General features: G+C 45.4%; 1 protein-coding gene across 9 annotated transcripts in view; it reads left to right on the forward strand.

The window, feature by feature from the left end:
- The first annotated feature begins 919 nt into the window (after positions 1 to 919).
- Positions 920 to 20,591, forward strand: part of DCLK2 (doublecortin like kinase 2) — a 137,726-nt gene continuing 118,054 nt past the window's right edge. For all 9 annotated transcript variants that reach the window (XM_045019586.1, XM_045019588.1, XM_045019589.1 and 6 more), the window contains exon 1: positions 920 to 2,272. In XM_045019586.1, the coding sequence (XP_044875521.1) occupies positions 1,852 to 2,272 (421 nt within the window). In that variant the 5' untranslated portion in view covers positions 920 to 1,851. The remainder of the gene's footprint in view (positions 2,273 to 20,591) is intronic.

Consider the following 20,591-nt stretch of genomic DNA (forward strand, 5'->3'; position numbering starts at 1 on the left):
ACAAAGCAAGTGGGAGAGTGAAGAGATCCTCAGTTCTGTCCTTGATTTTCCCTGCTTTTGCCAGGTTTGAGTGGCAGGGCTTGTCTTCACTGAAGTTAACTTCTTACCTGGGAGCTGCTCTCACCTCCCTCCCATCCACACACACAACTTTAATTCCCCTGTGATGGTGCTTTACACACTAGCTGGCTGACCCCTACCAAATTCACAGTCAATTTTGGTCAATTTTATGGTTATAGGATTTTTAAAATTGTAATTTTCATGATTTCAGCTATTTAAATCTGAAATTTCAGGGCATTGTAATTGTAAGGGCACTGACCCAAAATGGAGTTGTAGGGTGAGTTGTGGTACTGCTACCCTTACTTCTGCACTGCTGCTGGTGGTGATGCTGCCTTTAGAGCTAGGCAGCTAGAGAGCAGTGGCTGCTGGCCTGCCAGCCAGCTGCTGCCAGCAGCAGCACAGAAGTAAGGATGGCATGGTATGGTATTGCCACCCTTACTTCTGCACTGCTGTTGGCAGGGCACCACCTTCAGAGCTGAGCACCTGGCCAACAGCTGCTGCTCTCCAGCCACCCAGCTCTGAAGGCAGCACAGAAGTAAGGTTGGCAATACCATGACCCCTTAAAATAATCTTGCAACCCACCTGCAACTGCCTTTTGGGTCAGCCCCCCCAGTTGGAGAAACATTGTGAAATCTGTATAGTGTACGGTAAAAACACACAAAAGACCAGAATTCATGATCCCTGAGGCGTTTTTCATGGCCATGAATTTGGTAGGGCCCTAAGTACAAGCTACCGCCTGAGTGCAGCTTACAATGGGGTTGATAACAGGCAGCTCCTGCTCGAAGCCAGCTGGGCTCATTAGTGCGGGAGTTGGTGTTTGTCTAGGACCCGGGAGAAGCCCTCGCCTACCTCAGACGTTGCATTGCCATTAACGCGGACTGGCCGGGTTGCAGTCGCAGCTCGCTTCTCCGGTTGGAGCCTCAGCGCCCGGCTATAGAAAGGCATAGGCGGGAGGGAAACTAGGGGGCCGGGCGTTTGCTTTTGCACAGGGCAGTTCCGCTAACAGCCTTCCCCAGCTGCGGCTCCTACCCGCTGGAGCTGTGCAGGGCGGGACCGCTGACTCGGGGGCTGTCTGCTCCCGGAGGAGCCTGGATTTGTGCCTCTCCTCTGCGCCTTGTGGGCGAGCGGCAGCCGCGAGAGGCATCCCCCTGCCTGCAATCCGCCCATGTGATCCGAGCCCCGCGGGCTCCCGGCGCGCTGTGGGGGGCAATTGACGCTGGGCATTCCGGATTGGAAGGCGCTGGGAGCGGGCGGGAGAGAGATGCCTTCCCCACCCCCACCTCCTCCGCAGAGAATGGCATGATTGGGGACATCATGGCTAGCAGCATCCTCTTTATTGTGTGAGGCTGCGTGGCCACAGCGCGGAGCCAGCAGCCCCCGCCAGCAACTCCTCAGCCTCCCGAAGTTTGTGCCCCATGTCCTAGCTGCTGCTGCGTCCGGCCGCGAGGTGCTGAGTTAGGCTCTCCTGAGGCAGGCAGCAGGGATGCGTTTGTGAGTGGGTGCGTGTGTGTCTTAAGAGGGGGGCAAAGATCATCACGCCGCAGGACAGTTAGTCCCAAGGGCAACGTTGGCGCTTAGGGGGTGTAAATACCGAGCAGGGTAGGTGCAGCTCTCTCGCCAGACCCTTCCAGGCGGGGTGGCTCGGCGTGATGCTAAATTAGGTGTGCGCTGTATCTGCATGCCCTGAGCCAGGCTTAGCGGCAGGTTTCTGGGGACTGGGCCCCGGAGGGTCTGGGGCAAAAGCAGGGGGACTAGCTGTTGGAAGGGGGGAGGGTGCAATAAATAAAGCAATAAATGGCCAGCAACAGGAGCATTGAGCTGGAGCACTTTGAGGAGCGGGACAAAAGGCAGCAGCGTTCCGGGGCCCGCAGAGCGGGGACCGGCTCGAGTTGCAGCAGCAGCTCCGGGCCCAAGGGAAACGGGCTCATCCCAAGCCCCGCGCACAGCGCCCACTGCAGCTTCTACCGCACGCGGACGCTGCAGGCCCTCAGCTCCGAGAAGAAAGCAAAGAAAGCCCGGTTCTACCGCAATGGGGACAGGTACTTCAAGGGCTTGGTGTTTGCCGTTTCCAGCGACCGCTTTCGCTCCTTCGATGCTCTCCTGATCGAGCTCACCAGGTCGCTGTCGGACAATGTGAACCTGCCCCAGGGGGTCCGCACCATCTACACCATTGATGGCAGCAGGAAACTCACCAGCTTGGAGGAGCTAGTGGAAGGTAAGAGAGACACCTGCAGCTGCTGAGGAGTAAAATCCAGGCTGCACAGGAGGGCTGGCTCCTGAGAGGGGCATTGCTCAGGCTGGTCTGACCTGTTATTTTACCTTGTATTCCTGTAAGGTACCTTCTCTTGTTATTCCCCCAGTACATAGGCGGCAGGTTTGTATAATTTTTGGTGGGGCCCAAAATGGTGGTGCCCCCCCGCTCCCGCCCTGTAAGCCGATATAAAATGAAGCTACAACGCGTCAGTGCCACAAGATTACAAGGGTCAATTAAAAGTGGAAAGTCAGAAGCAGCACTTGCCTACTTCAATATACAGTATTATATTTTGTTGCATCTGTTGTGATGAAGTGGGAATGTTCTTAATATTTTCTCTGAATACTGTGTGGGTGCCTCAGTTTCCCCTGCAAGATGCCAACTGAAGGTGTTGGGGACAAAGAGATCAGGTGGCCTCCTTGTCCAGAAGAGACACAGAGGCCAGAGGAGGGAGTGTCAGTTTGGAGCTGGCTGGGGAAATGGGGAGAGACCCAGAACTTGGTTCTGGGCTCCCTACCCCCCAAGATGGACCTGACAGAGGGGTTCTGTTTTCTGTACCAACAAGCTCTGTTTAAACTGTGTTCCCGTCATCTAATAAACCTTCTGTTTTACTGTCTGGCTGAGAGTCACATCTGACTGCAGAGTTGGGGTGCAGCGACCTCTGGTTGCCCCAGGACCAGCCTGGGCAGACTCACTTTGGAAAGTGCATGATGTGGAAGGGCATGCTGAATGCTCCGAGGTCAGACCCAGGAAGGTGTAAACTTCTTGCCCTGGAGACAGTATGCTCCGAGAGAAGAGGCTCCCCCAGAGTCCTGACTGGCTTTGTATGGAGATGTTCCAAAGCATCACAGCATCCCCTTCCACACCGTGCACTTCCCAGAAGTCCGCACAGGCACTGACACTCCCTCCTCCGGCCTTTGTCTCTTTTCCAGGCATTAGGAGGCCACCTGATCTCTCTGTTCTCCAACACCTTCAGTTGGCACCTTGCAGGGGAAACTGATTTGGGAGAAATGAAGTAAAAGCTGCACAAACCGAGCTTGAGCACTCCTGAATTTTGAGGTGTTCAAATCTGGAAGGCAGGTGCTGGGGGTGGGAGAGGGCTGTGGGCTCCATGGGGGAGCATGGCAGCAACTGTCTGGAGCTGCATGGAGCCAGACATGCTGGTCTGAGTGGCACAGTAAGCGGTTTGGGGGTTGGTGAAGAGGTAGGGAGTTCCGGGGGGCAGTCAAGGGACAAGGAGCAGGGGGAGTTGGATGGGGCAGAGGTTCGAAGGGGCAGTCAGGGGACAGGCAGCAATTGGATAGGCATGGGAGTCTAAGGTTTATCAGGGGACAGGTAGGGGGTGCGGTCCTGGGGGGGGGAAGTTGGGTGGGGTCTCAGGAGGGGGCAGTTGGGGACAAGGAGAAGGGAGGCTTAGATAGGGGCTGAGGTCCCAAGGGGCAGTTAGGGGCAGGGGTCTCGGGAGGGGGTAATTGGGGAACAAGGACCAGTGGGGCTTAGATAGGGGGTGGAGGTTCTGGGGGGCAGTTGGGGCAGGGGTCTGGGGAGGGGGCAATCAGCGGACAGAGGCTGGGATTCAAAGGGCTCTGGGCTGCTGGCAGCCGCGGGGATCCCAGAGCCCTTTAAATCCCAGCCCCGGCTGGGAGTCAGAGGACTCTGGGCTGCCTGCAACCGCAGGGAGCCCAGAGCCTTTTAAATCCCAGCCGGGGCCGGGAATCAGAGGGCTCTGGGCTGCCCGCTGCGGCGGGGAGCCCAGAACCCTTTAAATCTCAGCCGCGGCCGGGAATCAGAGGGCTCTGGGCTGCCTGCAACCGCGGGGAGCCCAGAGCCTTTTAAATCCCAGCCGCAGCCGGGAATCAGAGGGCTCTGGGCTTCCCGCTGCAGCAGGCAGCCCAGAGCCCTCTGATCCCCGGCCGCGGCTGGGATTTAAAGGGCTCTGGGCTGCCTGCAACCGCGGGGAGCCCAGAGCCTTTTAAATCCCAGCTGCAGCCGGGAATCAGAGGGCTCTGGGCTTCCCGCTGCGGCGGGGAGCCCAGAGCCCTTTAAATCCCAGCCGCGGCCGGGAATCAGAGGGCTCTGGGCTGCCTGCAACCGCGGGGAGCCCAGAGCCTTTTAAATCTCAGCCGCTGCTGGGATTTAAAGGGCTCTGGGCTGCCTGCAACCGCGGGGAGCCCAGAGCCTTTTAAATCCCAGCCGCAGCCGGGAATCAGAGGGCTCTGGGCTTCCCGCTGCAGCAGGCAGCCCAGAGCCCTCTGATTCCCGGCCGCGGCTGGGATTTAAAGGGCTCTGGGCTGCCTGCAACCGCGGGGAGCGCCGAGCCTTTTAAATCCCCGCCGCGGCTGGTATTTAAAGGGCTCTGGGCTGCCTGCAAACGCGGGGAGCCCAGAGCCTTTTAAATCCCAGCCGCAGCCGGGAATCAGAGGGCTCTGGGCTGTCTGCTGCGGCGGGGAGCCCAGAGCCCTTTAAATCCCAGCCGCGGCCAGGAATCAGAGGGCTCTGGGCTGTCTGCTGCGGCGGCAGCCCAGAGCCTTTTAAATCCCAGCCGCCGCCGGGAATCAGAGGGCTCTGGGCTGCCTGCAACCGCGGGGAGCCCAGAGCCTTTTAAATCCCAGCCGCAGCCGGGAATCAGAGGGCTCTGGGCTTCCCGCTGCAGCAGGCAGCCCAGAGCCCTCTGATTCCCGGCCGCGGCTGGGATTTAAAGGGCTCTGGGTTGCCTGCAACCGCGGGGAGCGCAGCGCCTTTTAAATCCCAGCCGCGGCTGGGATTTAAAGGGCTCTGGGCTGCCTGCAAACGCGGGGAGCCCAGAGCCTTTTAAATCCCAGCCGCGGCGGGGCTTTAAAGGGCTCTGGGCTGCCTGCAAACGCGGGGAGCCCAGAGCCTTTTTAATCCCAGCCGCAGCCGGGAATCAGAGGGCTCTGGGCTTCCCGCTGCAGCAGGCAGCCCAGAGCCCTCTGATTCCCGGCCGCGGCTGGGATTTAAAGGGCTCTGGGCAGCCCCGGCGGCGGCGGCGGCAGCGGCGGGGGGCGCTCCAAGCAGGGGAGAAAAAATATTGGTGGGGCAGAGCCCCTGCTTGGGATTTATTCATGGGGCTAAAGCCCCAGAGCCCCATATAAATCGGCGCCTATGCCCCAGTATGCTGTGCCTTCCCAGTCCCACCCCATCTACACAAGACATTCACATTATCCCGTTGTGTTTTCTCTGTCTAAATGCACAAGGCACCTTAGCAAGGGTAGTTACTTAGGGTTGAATTCTGTAACTCCATTGGCTTCAATCCAGAGTTAATCTGGATTTACACTGGTGTGGAATTTGGCTCTCTTGCATCTGTAGAGGTTTTAAAAAAAAAACAACAAAAAAACAAAACAAAACAAAAACTAATGAATCTTTGGGAGGTAGGTAAGTATTAACCTTCTTTTAGAAGCACAAAGAGGACACGGGTGCAGAGAAACTGCCCAGAAGCACAGGCCTAATCAGTAAAAGCTACATTTGGAGCTCCATTTTTTGTTCTGTGCCTATTCCCCTACCTACACCATTCTCCATCCTACCTATCCCCAGCCCCCTCTCACTGGTGTTTCCCTGCGGCTTACCCAGAGGTACTCTATGGTAGTGTTTGTTATTTGATCTGATGCGATTAACTAACTGGCTGATATTTTGTTTCAACTATAGGATTAGTAATACATTTTCAGGATGTATTCCAGATATTTTTATTTGTTTGGGAAGGGAAATGTTTTAATTTAACTCCCATAACATTGTTTTATGTTAATATTGCTGTTTCACCCATGGCGATTCAGACTTGTTCAGAACAAGAGAGAGCCCTTGCATTGTGAAATACTCTGAAAACAGTCATCCTGTAGGAGCCTTGATATTTATATTTTGGCGTGTAATAGACCAAACTGGAGGCATAAGTCCCTTTTTCAGAAGTGACTTAGGACTAAGACCCTAATGACTTTCAGTGACACTTAGGATCTGACGGTCCAAACTATTAAAAATGTTTTGAAGATGCAGCTTGGCATCTAGTGGAATATTGAAAAGTGCCTAATTCCTATTAAAATTTATGGGAGCTAGGTGCTGAGGCACTTCTGAAAATCTCAGTGGGCAGCTGTCTGCATTCTAGGTGCCAAAATACATTTTAAAAATATGGGCAATTGCTCTTATTGAAAAAGACTCCTTCTCTGATTTGTAAGGCAATGGCACTTGCCTTAAGCAGGGATAGGAGAATCTTGTGGAGTTCTTGCAGACTAATCCTTGTTTTTGCAAACCTTCTCTATAATGTAATACCTATAATCCTCCTTCAATTTCCTTCTTAAAAAAGGGACTATTCAATTAAAAATTCTACTTAAAAGGTACCTGTGCTGCATGTTTGGGTATGCAATAGCTAGGCTGGTATAAGTGGGTGCTCTGCGTATGATGTATAGATAGTTTCCATCAACGTTTTCATTAGTTGCTTGCTCTCTACTTATTTTTTCCATTTTTTTTAATTGGACTTTATTCCCCCTGTGGTCTCTCTTTCATGGTCTTGCCTAAACAGAATTTTCAGTATCATTTGAGTCACTCTTTCCAACACCAGGAGTGAAATCCTGGCCCTGTTTAAGTCAATGAGGCCAGAATGTCACCTCAGATGTTTAAGTGAATATGAAATTAGACAAAAGAAGTTTGCCCATCTCTAGTCTAAAAATGGGTGCCTAGTAAAAGTGATCTTTTAAGTCAGGGGTGGGCAAAGCCGGGGGCCACATCTGGCCCTTCAGACATTTTAATCTGGCCCTTGAGCTCCTGCCACGGAGCAGGGTCCAGGGCTTGCCCTGCTCTGCACATGCCGAGGCTCCACACAGTTTCCAGAAGCAGCGGCATGTCCCCCGCCCCCCCCAGCTCCTACACGTAGGGGCAGCCAAGGGGCTCCACACGCTGCTCTCGCCCCAGGTGCCACCCCCACAACTCACATGGACTGGGAACTGTGGCCAATGGGAGATGCAGAGGCGGCACCTGTGAATGGGGCAGTGCGCAGAGCCACCTGGCCACACTTCCACGTAGGAGCCGGAGTGGGGGATATGCTGCTGCTTCTGGGAGATGCTTGAGATAAGTGCCTCCCAGAGCCTGTACCCCTGACCCCCTGCCCTAGCCCAGATCCCATTTCTACCCTTTGAGCCCCTCGGTCCCAGCCCAGAGAACCCTCCTGCACCCCCAACCCTTCATCCTCATCCCCAGCCCCACCCCAGAGCCCGCACCCTCATCTGGAGCCCTCACCCCAACCCCCTGCGCCACTCCAGAGCCCCCTCCCACATTCTGAACTCCTAATTTCTGGCCCCACCCCAGAACCCTCACTCCATCCCGCACCCCAACTCCCAATTTTATGAGCATTCATGACCCGCCATACAATTTCCATACCCAGATGTGGCCCTCGGGCCAAAAAGTTTGCCCACCCCTGTTTTAAATAATAGTTAAATAAATTTAATGCCAAAAAAAATTGCTTGTTAAAGTGGTTTCATGAAGGAGGGATTGCCTGTTTTAGGTGGCTTTTAGTACAGTTCTTGTTAAAACTGATTGATTCCTATCAGGGTCATTATAAACTTTCATCCATAGTATCTTTTTTCTTTTTTTTTTTCATGTACTGGTTAGAATCATCAGGACAAATTCTGCTTCTACACCTCTGCAGTCTTCTTAATTTAGGTGGGGTTTTAAGGGTGCAGTTGAGGCCAGTATTTGTCTCTCTTTTGTTATATGCTCATTGAGTGTGCCCTTTTGTTTTATTTATCAGATGCACAGCAACAACAATAATACTGCTACTGAAAAATCACTTTTCCTAATAATTTGCTCATTTATCCATGATCAACACAGCTCACAGGAATATTCAAAAAGTCCTTCAGCATCATGATTGGATTAGCATATGCTCCAATTAGCACACCAAATTTCACCAGCATTAGTTTCTGTTATAGATCTGTTTACCAAGCATATAGAGAAGAGAAAACCCTGAGGTAGGAAGCATGGCGGGGCAGGGAAAAGAGTACAGAAAATGGCTCTACCATCTATGAGAGCCCATAGAAACCCTCCTTTGCAGTCAGGACTCCATCAGTTTGGTGGAGAAACACCTATTCTTTACTTGCTCTTCCCTTCTGACCAAGCAGACTTGAATGGAAATCCACAGTGGAATTAAGCCTTCTAAAAAGACATTGGCAGTAGACTTGAATTGTCTCTGCACCATTAGTAGAGATGCATATGTTGTAAATACAGTGGAAGGCTCTTGTGTATGGTAACTGATGGCCAGGTACCAGAGCCAGTGTAGCCACCTACCTCAGTCCTTCATGTCTTTGTTGGCAGGACAAGCTATATGTACATCCTGCCCATTTCTGCGGCTGATACTTGGAGCCACAAGAGTTCTGATTTGTTGGCTGCAGCAGCAGCAGCTGTATCAGGTGAGCCTAAAGAGAGCCCCAAGCCTCTGTGACCAAGCCAGTAGGTGCTGTGTTAAGCTTGTCTCAGCTCAGAGTCACTCTTTACAGCTCTAGACAGATCCACTGCAGATGAGCACTTTAAGGCAAATTTGCTATTTGTCAGTTTGGCATATAAGAACTGGCTGATCAAACCCTGTGTCATGATATTCTGTATCAGCTAAATTGAGATGCTACATGCTTTGTTGGTGGACTTGGGCACATACAGTAAGAAATTCTATTGACATTTAAAAAAAAATCAGGCACTACTGTTCTTGTTGTTTGTTTAATGTATATAGTGTGCCTATAACTTATCTATAGCCACAAACAAATTCAACAGCACATATCACAACAATAAATGTAACCTAACAACTGCCACTTAAAAATTTCACATCCTTCAGCAAGTCTGGTTAAACATGCTTCGCATCATGTTCTGAAGGGCATGCAAACTCATGGTCTGCTGGACCAGAGATGCTGGATCAGACATTCCACAGAGACTGGTCTGTTCCCAGCTCCAATAGATATAAATATCTCTGGATTGTCAATTTGACAACTCAGGTGCCTGCAGAGAACGTGAGGAGAGAGGAATCTCTAAGGTTCTGATTCTGCTTATGTTGGAGTTAATGGAAGCAGGGCTGTGTCCTTTAATATACAGGACCCATAAGAACATAAGAAAGGCCGCGGGTCAGACCAAAGGTCCATCTAGCCCAGTATCTGTCTACCGACAGTGGCCAATGCCAGGTGCCCCTGAGGGAGTGAACCTAACAGGCAATGATCAAGTGATCTCTCTCCTGCCATCCATCTCCATCCTCTGATGAACAGAGGCTAGGGACACCATTTTTACCCATCCTGGCTAATAGCCATTTATGGACTTAGCCCCCATGAATTTATCCAGTAAATGTGCTTTACCCAGATGTGCTTGGCAAAATCATCAATAGTGTGAGCTGTTGGGAATAGGGAGAATAAGATTTTATTTGGGATACACCCTCTTGCTAAACCCATGTTTCTCACCTCTATAGTATATATCCTTGTTTGAGAACAGCGGGATATTGTGTGTGTAATTTCTCCCCATCCTTCTGCTGATGTGGCGCACACACTTACTATATGTGACACCAACAAAATATTCTTGGTTTGGGGTAACAGGATTCCCACGAGCATTTTTATATTTCACCTTTATATAGCCATAGTGGAACAACTTTTTTTTCTTTCTCTTCCTTCCCACTCCCAATGATTAATTGGTTGAGTGTGGGACATAAGATCAGTTTGCAGAAACTGAGGTATATCTGAGATTTCTAGATAGGTGTCTAGTTTTTTTTAATTCTTGAAATGACTTTATATTACCACTCTGTTGTCTAGGCACTAGGAATGGGGTGAAAACACACCATAATTCTTCAGTGGCAGAAGCTGGTGCTCATGACTCTCTCTCTTTCTTTAGCATCTTCTGTTTTACTTTTTATTTTTTTACTGGCCATGCAGCCTCTCATTATCACATACTTAGATTTTTCTGGAACTAGGAAAATATTGAGGCTCCTTGGCCGTTTTAACCAGGAGATTTTTTTTTTGGACTTCTGGAAGAACCAGGAAAAAGTGGTCTTCATCACTGAAGAAACAGGCATTCTAATGTGGCAAGTGATAGGATATCTTCAGTGCTCTGCATAGCACAAATACTCTTAATAGCATTTGCTTTCAACAGCTATAGTTAAACCTCTTGTGGTATGTCAGCACCACTGGCAACATACTCAAAGTTGTCAAGGATGCTAGGCGCATGTACAGAAGCCCTTTGGAAGGATGTAGAGAGATTCTCAGTAGGGCTGTCATTATCCATGGCAGGGAGCAATGTCCCAGGATATTGTTTTATCTGTCCTGAGGAGATGGCTATTTCATGTTAGCAGGGAGCAGAAGAAAGAAAGCATTGGTGGGAACCAATTAGTGAGTGATCCAAGTACTTACTGCTTTTGAGTATTATTGTTGCATATAACAATATCGGGTTAATCCTGTTAAAGTACTCAAGATTATAACTGATGTATGCTTTTATCAAGTAGGTCAAGAACATCTTTCCTTGTGCCAGAACAACCAGATGCTAGCACCAGCTGGCAATTTGTATCTTCACTGCTTGCAAAAGGCACAATTATCTTCTTGCATTGAAGCCAAAAGCCAGGGCACCTCAGAAATCATAAAAAAGGTAAAGGGCAAGGATGATCTGGCTGGTATAACACAGGAAGGTAGATACTTTTTTTTAAAACAATGCTTCTAAAATATTTGCGCATCTCAAATATATGCTAACTGTATTGGTGAGAGGCAGTGTTTTCAGTTTACATAGGAAATGTTAGTGCAATAAACTGTTGTGATATGAACAAAACCACCATTGGGGATCTCCTTAGTATGAAAAAATTGTAATTTATGGGAGTGTTTCTCAGGGTAGGTGTCTACTTCTTGTGGGTAAGCCAAATGATAGAATCAGCAAGCTTGATAACCTGTGGCCTTAATCATGCTTTTCAGAAAATTCTCATCTGTACCCCCTTACAAAGTAGAAGGTGAGAGCAGGGGCAAGCAGAGAAAGGTAGGTGAGAATGAGTAAGTGTGGCATCCTAGCTTCTCAAAGGGTCTGTAACTGAGGAGTTTAAGTAGATTGAGGACAAGAACATGATCATTTGTAAGTTGTCCAAGGACCTAAGAAATCAGGAAGGAAGGAAAATGAAGTTTACTAGTGCTTTGGAAATCTGGTTTCCTTGTGGTATGAAGTAGAGAAAGGATACTCTAATGATTCTTTAAATTGGAAGGTCAGAGGGAATAGTCATCAGTAGCACTACGAAAGAGTTAGGCAGAAAGAGTTTGAACAGGGAACTAGCTGCATCCTTATTAGAAGTAATGGATGCTGTGAGAATGAGCTGAGGCTTACGAGACAGAAACATGAAGGGCAACCAGATGCCTGCTTTGACTTATGTGCCTCAAAGTGGCGTACTTGGAAAAAAAAATGGGGACTGATGGCTCTTTCTAGTGGCTCTTTCTCTGGGGACACTCACAACTGTGTCATCTATTCTACTCTGTTGTGTAGTTTCTCACTGAGAAGCAGGACACTTTATCTCAGCCTCAGGAGATAATAGAAGCCCATTAACACCTAACAAAGGCAAACCAAGAGCCATATCTCACCCCAAGATTCTTGTTCCAAATCTACTGTTCAGAGATTGAGTAGAATACGTTTGATACCCCTCTCATATTGTCATCTCCCAGGAGTGCACATAGGTTCTTTTAACCTAATGCTATAGTTATAATTAAGAAGCATTTTCATTCTAAGCTGACATCTTAGGTGTCTGTACATTTTCAGAAAAATTTGCCTTTTGGGCTGCTTTTCATATTTGTACTCTGCTTAAAGGCAGATTATTTAAAAATTTCAGTAACTTTAGTTTAGCCGCTTTTGTTACCTGAACTTAGGCCTGAATCCACAAAGGGACTTGGTGCTGCATTACTTAACTTCTAAGTGCTAGGAAAATCACTGAATCAACAACTGGGATCCACAAAGCCTGTGTTAGGTGCCTAGACTCCTTGGCCTATACAGTACTTGGGGGGAGAGAGAGAGGTGTCCTAAGAGTGGGAGGCACCAAAACCAGCATAGTAGGCAGGGAACAGCTGAAATTCATGAATGGGAGATGGGAGAGAGGGTTGGCATCCTGAGCACCTCCCCATAGTGCTAGGTGCCTAAGTCTGACTGTCTCTGATCCACAGCCAGGGAACCCTTTTCCTGTAGCATGGGGGAGGGATAGCTCAGTGCTTTGAGCATTGGCCTGCTAACCCAGGGTTGTGAGTTCAAGCCTTGAGAGGGCCACTTAGGGATCTGGGGCAAAATTAGTACTTGGTTGTGCTAATGAAGGCAGGGGGCTGGACTTGATGACCTTTCAGGGACCCTTCCAGCTCTATGAGAGAGGACGTAGCTGCCTGCCTTGCTCTGCACAAACTGGTTGGAGGAGGTGGCAGAGATGGTCGTTAGAACTTTTAGCTCAGTGATTAGAGCACTCACCTGGGATGTGGGAAACCTAGGTTCAATTCCTCCCTCTGCTTGATAGAGAAGATTTGAACAGGGGTCTCCCACACTTTTCAGAAGAATGCCCTGTCTACTGAGCTATGGAACATTCTGAGTCTCCCTCAGTTTCTCCTCTTGAAGCTAGTTCACTTTGTAACAATAAAGAGTGATTAGAGTAAGGGTCTTGGACCTCTGAAGTGGGTGCCCTAACCACTGAACTCTACAGAGTCATTCACTCTCTGGCCCAATGACTTTTGAAGCTATTCCACTGTGTTTAAATATTTAAATAAGAGAGATTGAGACCCTCTCCTGCTGACATAGCTACCACTGCTTGTGGGAGGTGGTTTAATTATGCTGATGGGAGAGCTCTCTGCCATTAGCATAGAGCAGCTACATGGGAGAATTTATGGTGGCACAGCTGCAGCGTTATAGTTGTGCTGCTGTAAGGTCTCTAGTGTAGACATACCCGTAGGTGCCCAAGGAACTTTTTACCCTGAAAATTTAGGCACTGAGTCAATTTAGGTGCCACCAGGATAAAGCAGCAGCTGAGCAGTTTTGTGGATCACAGGGACTGAAGTGCTTAAATCAGGGGTTTAAACACCTAAGGCCCTTTGTGAATCTGGGACTCAGTGTTCTCTCCTTGTGTGTATTCACCCATGAAAGCTCATGCTCCAATACTTCTGTTAGTCTATAAGGTGCCACAGGACTCTTTGTCGCTTTCTACAGATCCAGACTAACACGGTGACCCCTCTGATACTCTTCTCCTTGTGTTGGCATTCTGAGAACTCAAGCTCTTTTGTTTTAAAAAATTAGTATGTGCTCAATCCTCAATCAGGAATGTAAACTTTATTGACTTTGAGAAAAAAGAATACATATTGAAAAATGGTGTAAGCATTTAAAAATAGTAGAGTGCACATGCCCAATGTATCTTATCAATTTAAATATGGCTGTTCAGATACACATATCTGATTTAAAAAAATAAACACACACACACACAAAGTTACCTGTGTTTATTTGAATGTGTCTAATATTTGGGTAAATGGACTAACCTTTGCTCTATATCTGGAGCAGTTCAGTCTTGCATCTCATGTGATGATTATAAAAATCTCTTAATTTAAACCAAGGAAGAGAAGCATGAAAAGATCCATTATTGCAATATTCTGGTTGAAGTTTTAACTGCATTTAAAATGGAAACTGAACTACCAGGGTTCTGGAAATTATGAAGAAGATTCTGATCTGTTACCTTAATGTAAATCTGGTGCAAATGAGAACTGAATCTGGCCCTTTCATTTCTTGAATTCCCTAAACTTTGTGTAATTAAAATTTCCATCATAACCTTATTTGATTGTTTTTACTGTAATTTGGGGGCAGGAAAGAGGAATACTATTAAATATTAGTATGTGTAAAATTGGAGACAACTTATGGTATCAAGAACTACTAGATGGAAGCATCTTGTGATAGTGGATGCTGGTTCATACTTAGTTTCCCACTATATCGTTATGCAGCTTCCAACATATTGGAAGTATGGCAGAGCACTTACTGTAAACATTTTATAATGAGACCTCTAAGATAAACTCATTGACACTCCAGGAAATACAGTGAACTGCATTACACCTATTCTGAACTGAGATAGCTGAATGGGATCATCATCATTTTGTGAATACAGAGGGTCAGATTTTGCTGCTGTTACTTGGGTAAAACTCATATTGAAGTCTGGGGGAATCTAAAACTGTAAGGCTGTGTTCAGAATGGCGAGGTTTAAATGGAATATCTGCAAATCTTCCTTTGGCAAGCTGTGTTTTTGATCATGAGACATCAGAACACTTCTGGCTTGCTTCTTAAATGTGTAGCCAGTTGGCTGTGATGTATAATGTTCATGCCATGAAAGGCACTGAGATATTTGGCAACTACTTTCTTAATGACCACATATAATCACAAGGGGAAGGGATAGCTCAGTGGTTTGAGCATTGGCCTGCTAAACCCAGGGTTGTGGAGGCCACTTAGGGATCTGGGGCAAAAATTGGTCCTGCTAGTGAAGGCAGGGGGCTGGACTTGATGACCTTTCAAGGTCCCTTCCAGCTCTAGGAGATTGGTATATCTCCAATTATTACCTTATTATCTATAAGTCACATACAGTTTTATTGTGTGGTGCTGTTCAAGATTTTTTTTTTCTTTTTTTCAATTTCATTATACAATTTTAGATTCCCCCAGACTTCAATACGAGTTTTACCCAAGTAACAACAGCAAAATATTTAATAAATTTATCTGCTTAAAATCAGGGGAAATAGTATATTCCAATTTTACATGAATCCAGAAAATAGTTGGTCTCAAGAACTCCCTTAATTATCATAAAAGGACAGGACCCAGCTCTCTTATTTTTTCTCTAATCTGTGCAATATCAGTTTTTACAGCTGCATAGCCAAGAGCCTGAGATTTTTGTAGGGTGTTCTGAAAACTATTCATCAAAAGGCTCCAAAAAGCCTTGAATTAGGGTGTGACGGGCTTTTCTGTGAAGAATAAAATGTTGGGGAAATTTTTAGTTTCCCAACCCAAGGGCAAATTACTTAGGAATTTGGGTCTTATAGGCCGGTAACATTTGTTCTTCATGTGTAACACTCCTAACTCTGAGGCAGAGAGTAAGAAACAAATTAAATTATTTGTTGATTGTATAATGGTCCAAAATGTCAACAGATGTTCTATCTTTTTAAACAAGCATAGGCCTTATTTGGGGATTTCTTATTACCAGGAGGATTTCTGCACAGAAAAGATGTCACTTCTTGATTGTTGCAAACACTATTCTAATAAATCTTTGGATTTTACATATGCCCCATTGAAATTAGAATGCCAACTTGTGAGGCGCTTTCATACTTCTTTCAAAATAGTTCTGCAGCCTGGCTGAGCTTCCTGCAGAATAGTTTGTCTGGATACAGAAGCCAGACTGTAACCTACTTCAGTAGCGCTCATATTATTTCTGCCTAATAAGCCTCTTATTGCTTAACAAAATTTCCTTTTCATCAGCATATTGTTCACTTTTATATTTGTAATCAGCCATGCAATATCTATGTAACAAATTTCATATTATCATCTAAAAACTGGAGAGTTGATGATTTATGTTGAATGCCAGTGTTGTACATCAGAGGTTCCCAACTTTGGTGGTTTTTTTTTTTTTTTTTTTTTGGCTGTGCCCCCCTTTGGAGAGTCATATCCTATGTGCACCACACTTTTTCTAAGAGAGAGTATTTCCTTGGATGTCTAGGGTCAGGGAGTTCATCCTGGCTAGGTGCCCAACTGCTCGCTGGCCTGTGAGCAACTCCTGCCTGGGATATGGAAGGTCCAGGAAGGTGGCCCCAACTGGATGCAGAAATCCGTGCTGTGTACCTCTTCGCATGCTCCTGTCCCTGGGATCCCCAGAATCATTCACAGGCCACAGGCTCCTCTGGTCCTGGTTCAATCACCAGCTTGCAGGTGCAAGAGCCTGCACGGATAGGCAGAAACTACCTCCCAAGGGGGTGCATCTGTATCTGCCCCTGGAGAGTGAGTGACCTGGTATAGAATCATAGAATGTCAGGGTTGGAAGGGACCTCAGGAGGTCATCTAGTTCAGCCTCCTGCTCAAAGCAGGACCAATCCCCAGACAGATTTTTGCCCCAGATCCCTAAATGGCCCCCTTAAGTATTGAACTCACAACCCTGGGTCTAGTAGGCCAGTGCTCAAACCACTGAGCTATCCCTCCCCCTCCACCTCTGGCACAGGAAGAGGCCACCAGGTCCCCTTGCTTCTCATCCCTTCCCCATTCCTCCAGCCTGGCAGCAGGAGCTGGAGCAGGACACTCAGCTAGTGAGAGAAATTATGTTATCAACAATATTTTGAAGAAACAAGGGAAAAGTCTTAACCAGTTGCATGTCCCACAGTTTGAAAGCCACTGCTGTATACTAAAGACTCATGCTTTGTATTTTCAGCAAGGCAGTTGCTATATGTATATGCCATTTGTGGCTGTTATGCATTAGCTTAAAATATTTCAAACTGTAGATTAATGTAAAGTTCACTGCATATTAAAGTCAACAGCATATTTACATACTTTGAAACACAGCTATTATGTATGTGGAATCATGCTAATCCTCTAGGGATGATACGTTTATGAGTGAATTGAAATTTAGGGTCTGATTCAAAGGATTCCCATGATTTCTGTGGCCTTCATATCTGGCCCATAGTCTCCAGTTTAGATAATATGTATACAAATCTGAAATGGGAAAACCGTCTATAGGAAAGTTGAAAAAGCAGCTAAACTTGCATTATGTTGGGCTGGAATTACCTTTTTATGCATTTGTTACATTGTATTCAATGATATTTAGAAACTATTTCATGAATGTGGGTTTAAATATAGAATGTAACCTGGGGGAAAATATTTCTACACATCAATGTTTGTATTTAGTGGGAGCTAATAATCACAGCATCAGAGGATCTTTTTGTTCAGGAAATCAAAACTTTGAGTTCAAATGGATTTAAAATCCGTTGGTGTAATGGTAAATATAGCAACATATCAAATTCACTGGATTTATACATACAGAATAATCAGTGATCACATAATGTAAAATGCTTTCAATTAAGTCCTACTCTTTCTGCAAAAGAAAGATACAGAGACAAGAACGTTCTAGACACAGAAGAGTCACCTTGCTAGAATACATGGTGTTTTGTAGAGTGTTGTTCAAACATTAATGCTTCCTTGTCTGGATGGTAGTGTGTTTTCTCATTTTACAGATGTGGGAAATGGGTGAAGAGTACTAGAATTTGCTGTCTTTTAGAAACTTCACCTGTCCGCCCACTGAAGTGAATCCTATTTGCAGGGCAGTGCTCATTGCTGGAGTGAGGGGTTTCAATTTGCACTTACGTGTGCTAGCTAAAGTTAGTGTAACCTGCCAGTTTGCCCAAGCAAATCAGTGGCAGATCCAAGATTATTGTTTGAGAGTTCCTGGCCCCCAGTTCCATGCATAACCCATCAGAACATGCAGAATGATGTCTTAGTTGGTGTGATTAAATATCATTATCAGAACATTTAGCAAGGTCTCTGATGGTATTTAGGAATGTTGGATGAAATCCGGGCCCCATGGAAGCCAATGGGAGTTTTGTCATTGAACTCTCAATGGAGCCAAGATTTCATCCCTTCTCTTAAATTACTGAACCAAGCACTCACTCGTTTATTTTAAAGAGAGACTGTGAGTTTTTTTCATCTTTAAATAGTTCTCTCTCTTCTGTTCTTATCTTTGATCTTGCCAGATGTGTAGGCATGCAGGTGTGGTAGCCCAATCTGACCCTACATGAAGAGATAGCAGGCATAGCCTGAAAAACAATTGAAAAACTGAAAAAACAATCTACAATACACTAAGGTGACCAAATAATAAGCCCGTCATGTATCAAACTGCTTGTTAGATCAGTGTTTGTGAACTATTCCAGTTTTTGACTGTGTATATTGGATATTCTTTCAAATTCATGAACCTGCATGCAGCCTGTGATTTGAAAATGGAAGTTTGGCAAAGTAGAGCTAAAATATTGAATTTTACACAGTCTGAAATGAATTCTGTAACTTCTTTAAACATTTTAATTAAAAAAAACTCCCTACCCCTTCCTATCAAAGGAAGAAAATTGTAACACCCCAACTTCACCCACCTCAGAAAAAATCCTAGTAAATAGACCCCATGACTTGGCCTTATTCAGACCTTGGAAAATGGAACTGATTTTAAAAAAAAGTTTTCACTGTTCTGGTAGATTAATATAGATTTAAAATATTATAGGAAGACTCTCAGTGTTGTGATGGGTGTTCCATTATAAATCTGATAAACTGTGTGTCATATTAACTCGTGTAGTGTAAATAAAATATCCTATCATGATGAGCATCTGTAATGGCAATGTTGGGGTAGCGTTGGGAAATTCTATAATGGTAACATTCTAAGAACAGGAAGTCTCTTTCTGTTCTGTTGTCCTTTAATTTCATTATAAAAATTAATGCATGTATTTCAGCAGAGGAACCTGTTTCTGTCCAACATTCATTTTCTTTTCTCCAGACTCTTTAATTTAAGCCTTGGCCATCAGGCTTAACTCTGACTTTTGTTTAATTTTTTAGCATTGGATACATGAATGTTATTGAAAGGAAGCAAACATGCAGTGAATGTCACTTGAATTAGCATTTTGTAGCCAAAGGCCCTTACTCCTTTCCTATTGGTTTAACCCGTGTTAATATTGAAACCTATGTCTTTCTTCAAAGCATCCGTCACTCAAATTCCAAGTGATTTAGAAAATAAAAGCTTTTTGGGTGAAACTGTAATCACTAAAGTTCTGTCTGCTTTCAATACGTTTGTGAAGATCTCATGGTGCTACTTCTAAGAATTTTCTCTCTTTGTAGCACTGTAGTGCAAGAGTTATATAGCTGCCTGACATACTTTAATCCAGAGGTTGCTGATTTCAGTGGTTTTATGTAATATCACTTCTTTTGGGATCTCTTGGGATATTGGAAATATTAGTATTTTTATAACTGTTACAAGATCTACTCTACGATGTTATTCAGTTAAGGATATAAGTTCCTTCATATAAAAAGTTGGTAGAATATTAAGATAGGTGAATTGAACCAAAATGTGGCTCATAAAGTATTTTCAAACTTGGGTGCCTAAAGTTAGGGACCTAAATTAATGGGAGATTATTTTTTCTTCCACAGAAGCTGAACTGGAGGTAGTTCATTTTTGAAAAACAAGCCACTTAAGTGCCCAAATATTGATTTAAGTGACTAAATTTGAAAATGCTGGCCCAAGTGACTTGCCCAAGGTCACCTAGTAAACAATTTGTTAAACTGAGAGTAGAAAACTGGTAATTGGGATTCCTGGGTTCTGCTTTAATCATTCAAAACATTCCCTCTCATGCAAAGTACAAATATTTCCTTTTGTCCCACTATAGTCTGCCCATTCCTCAGCAATTTCACAAAGAAATCTGCTCCTTTTAAAACAACTTCAAGAAAAAAAATCGATCTGTAAAAAATGTAGTTCTTTAACTTTAAAAAAAATCTCATAGTTATCTGCTAACATCTGTTTTTACAGCTCCTTTAGAAGTGTGTTTTCCTTTAGCTGTTTTGGCATCTATAAGTTTAATAAGCCTGTTGGCAAGGGTTAAGAAAGATCTCTCAAATCACTGGGTGTTTCTATTTGGCAAGCCAGTATTTAGAGACAGAGCAGCCATATAGCTCAATAGGATTCTAGCAGAAAATAAGCATGTACCCCTGAATCTAGTAGAGTAAGTACTTTTTCCATTCTCTGTACTATCTTTCATTGTTTGATTATTACTGTTTTTTTTTAAACAAAATGTGATATCTTTGTAGTTTCTGCAAACTTAATGTGAAAATATTGTTGGAAGAGAAGGATAATTCTTAAATAAGTTCACAGATATCTTTATGATGGGTAAAACAGTGATCTGATCTTGCCAGAAAATTGATATGACCACACATCAGAACTCTTGTTATATCAGAGTCTGGATCTGCCCTCTGATATGCACACATTGTTCTCATTAAAAATCAATGGAAGCTGCGTGCGAGTATTCAAATGATGAAATAATTACACAGAAAAATGAAGAGAATGGGCCAGATTCTTTCCTGCAACCAAGCTGTGCTTGGCGGATGGTGTGGCATGAGGTTTCAGGGAGCTGGTTTCAGCTCCCTGATTTGTGTAGACTCTCAGACTTTAAGGCCAGAGGGGACCATTGTGATCATCTAGCCTGACCTCCTGCACATTGCAGGCCACAGAACTTCACTCCAGTGATAGATCTATAACTTCTGTCTCAGTACTGAAACCCTCAAATTATGATTTAAA

Source organism: Mauremys mutica, chromosome 5 (assembly GCF_020497125.1).
Source record: "Mauremys mutica isolate MM-2020 ecotype Southern chromosome 5, ASM2049712v1, whole genome shotgun sequence".
Classification (NCBI taxonomy): domain Eukaryota; kingdom Metazoa; phylum Chordata; order Testudines; family Geoemydidae; genus Mauremys; species Mauremys mutica.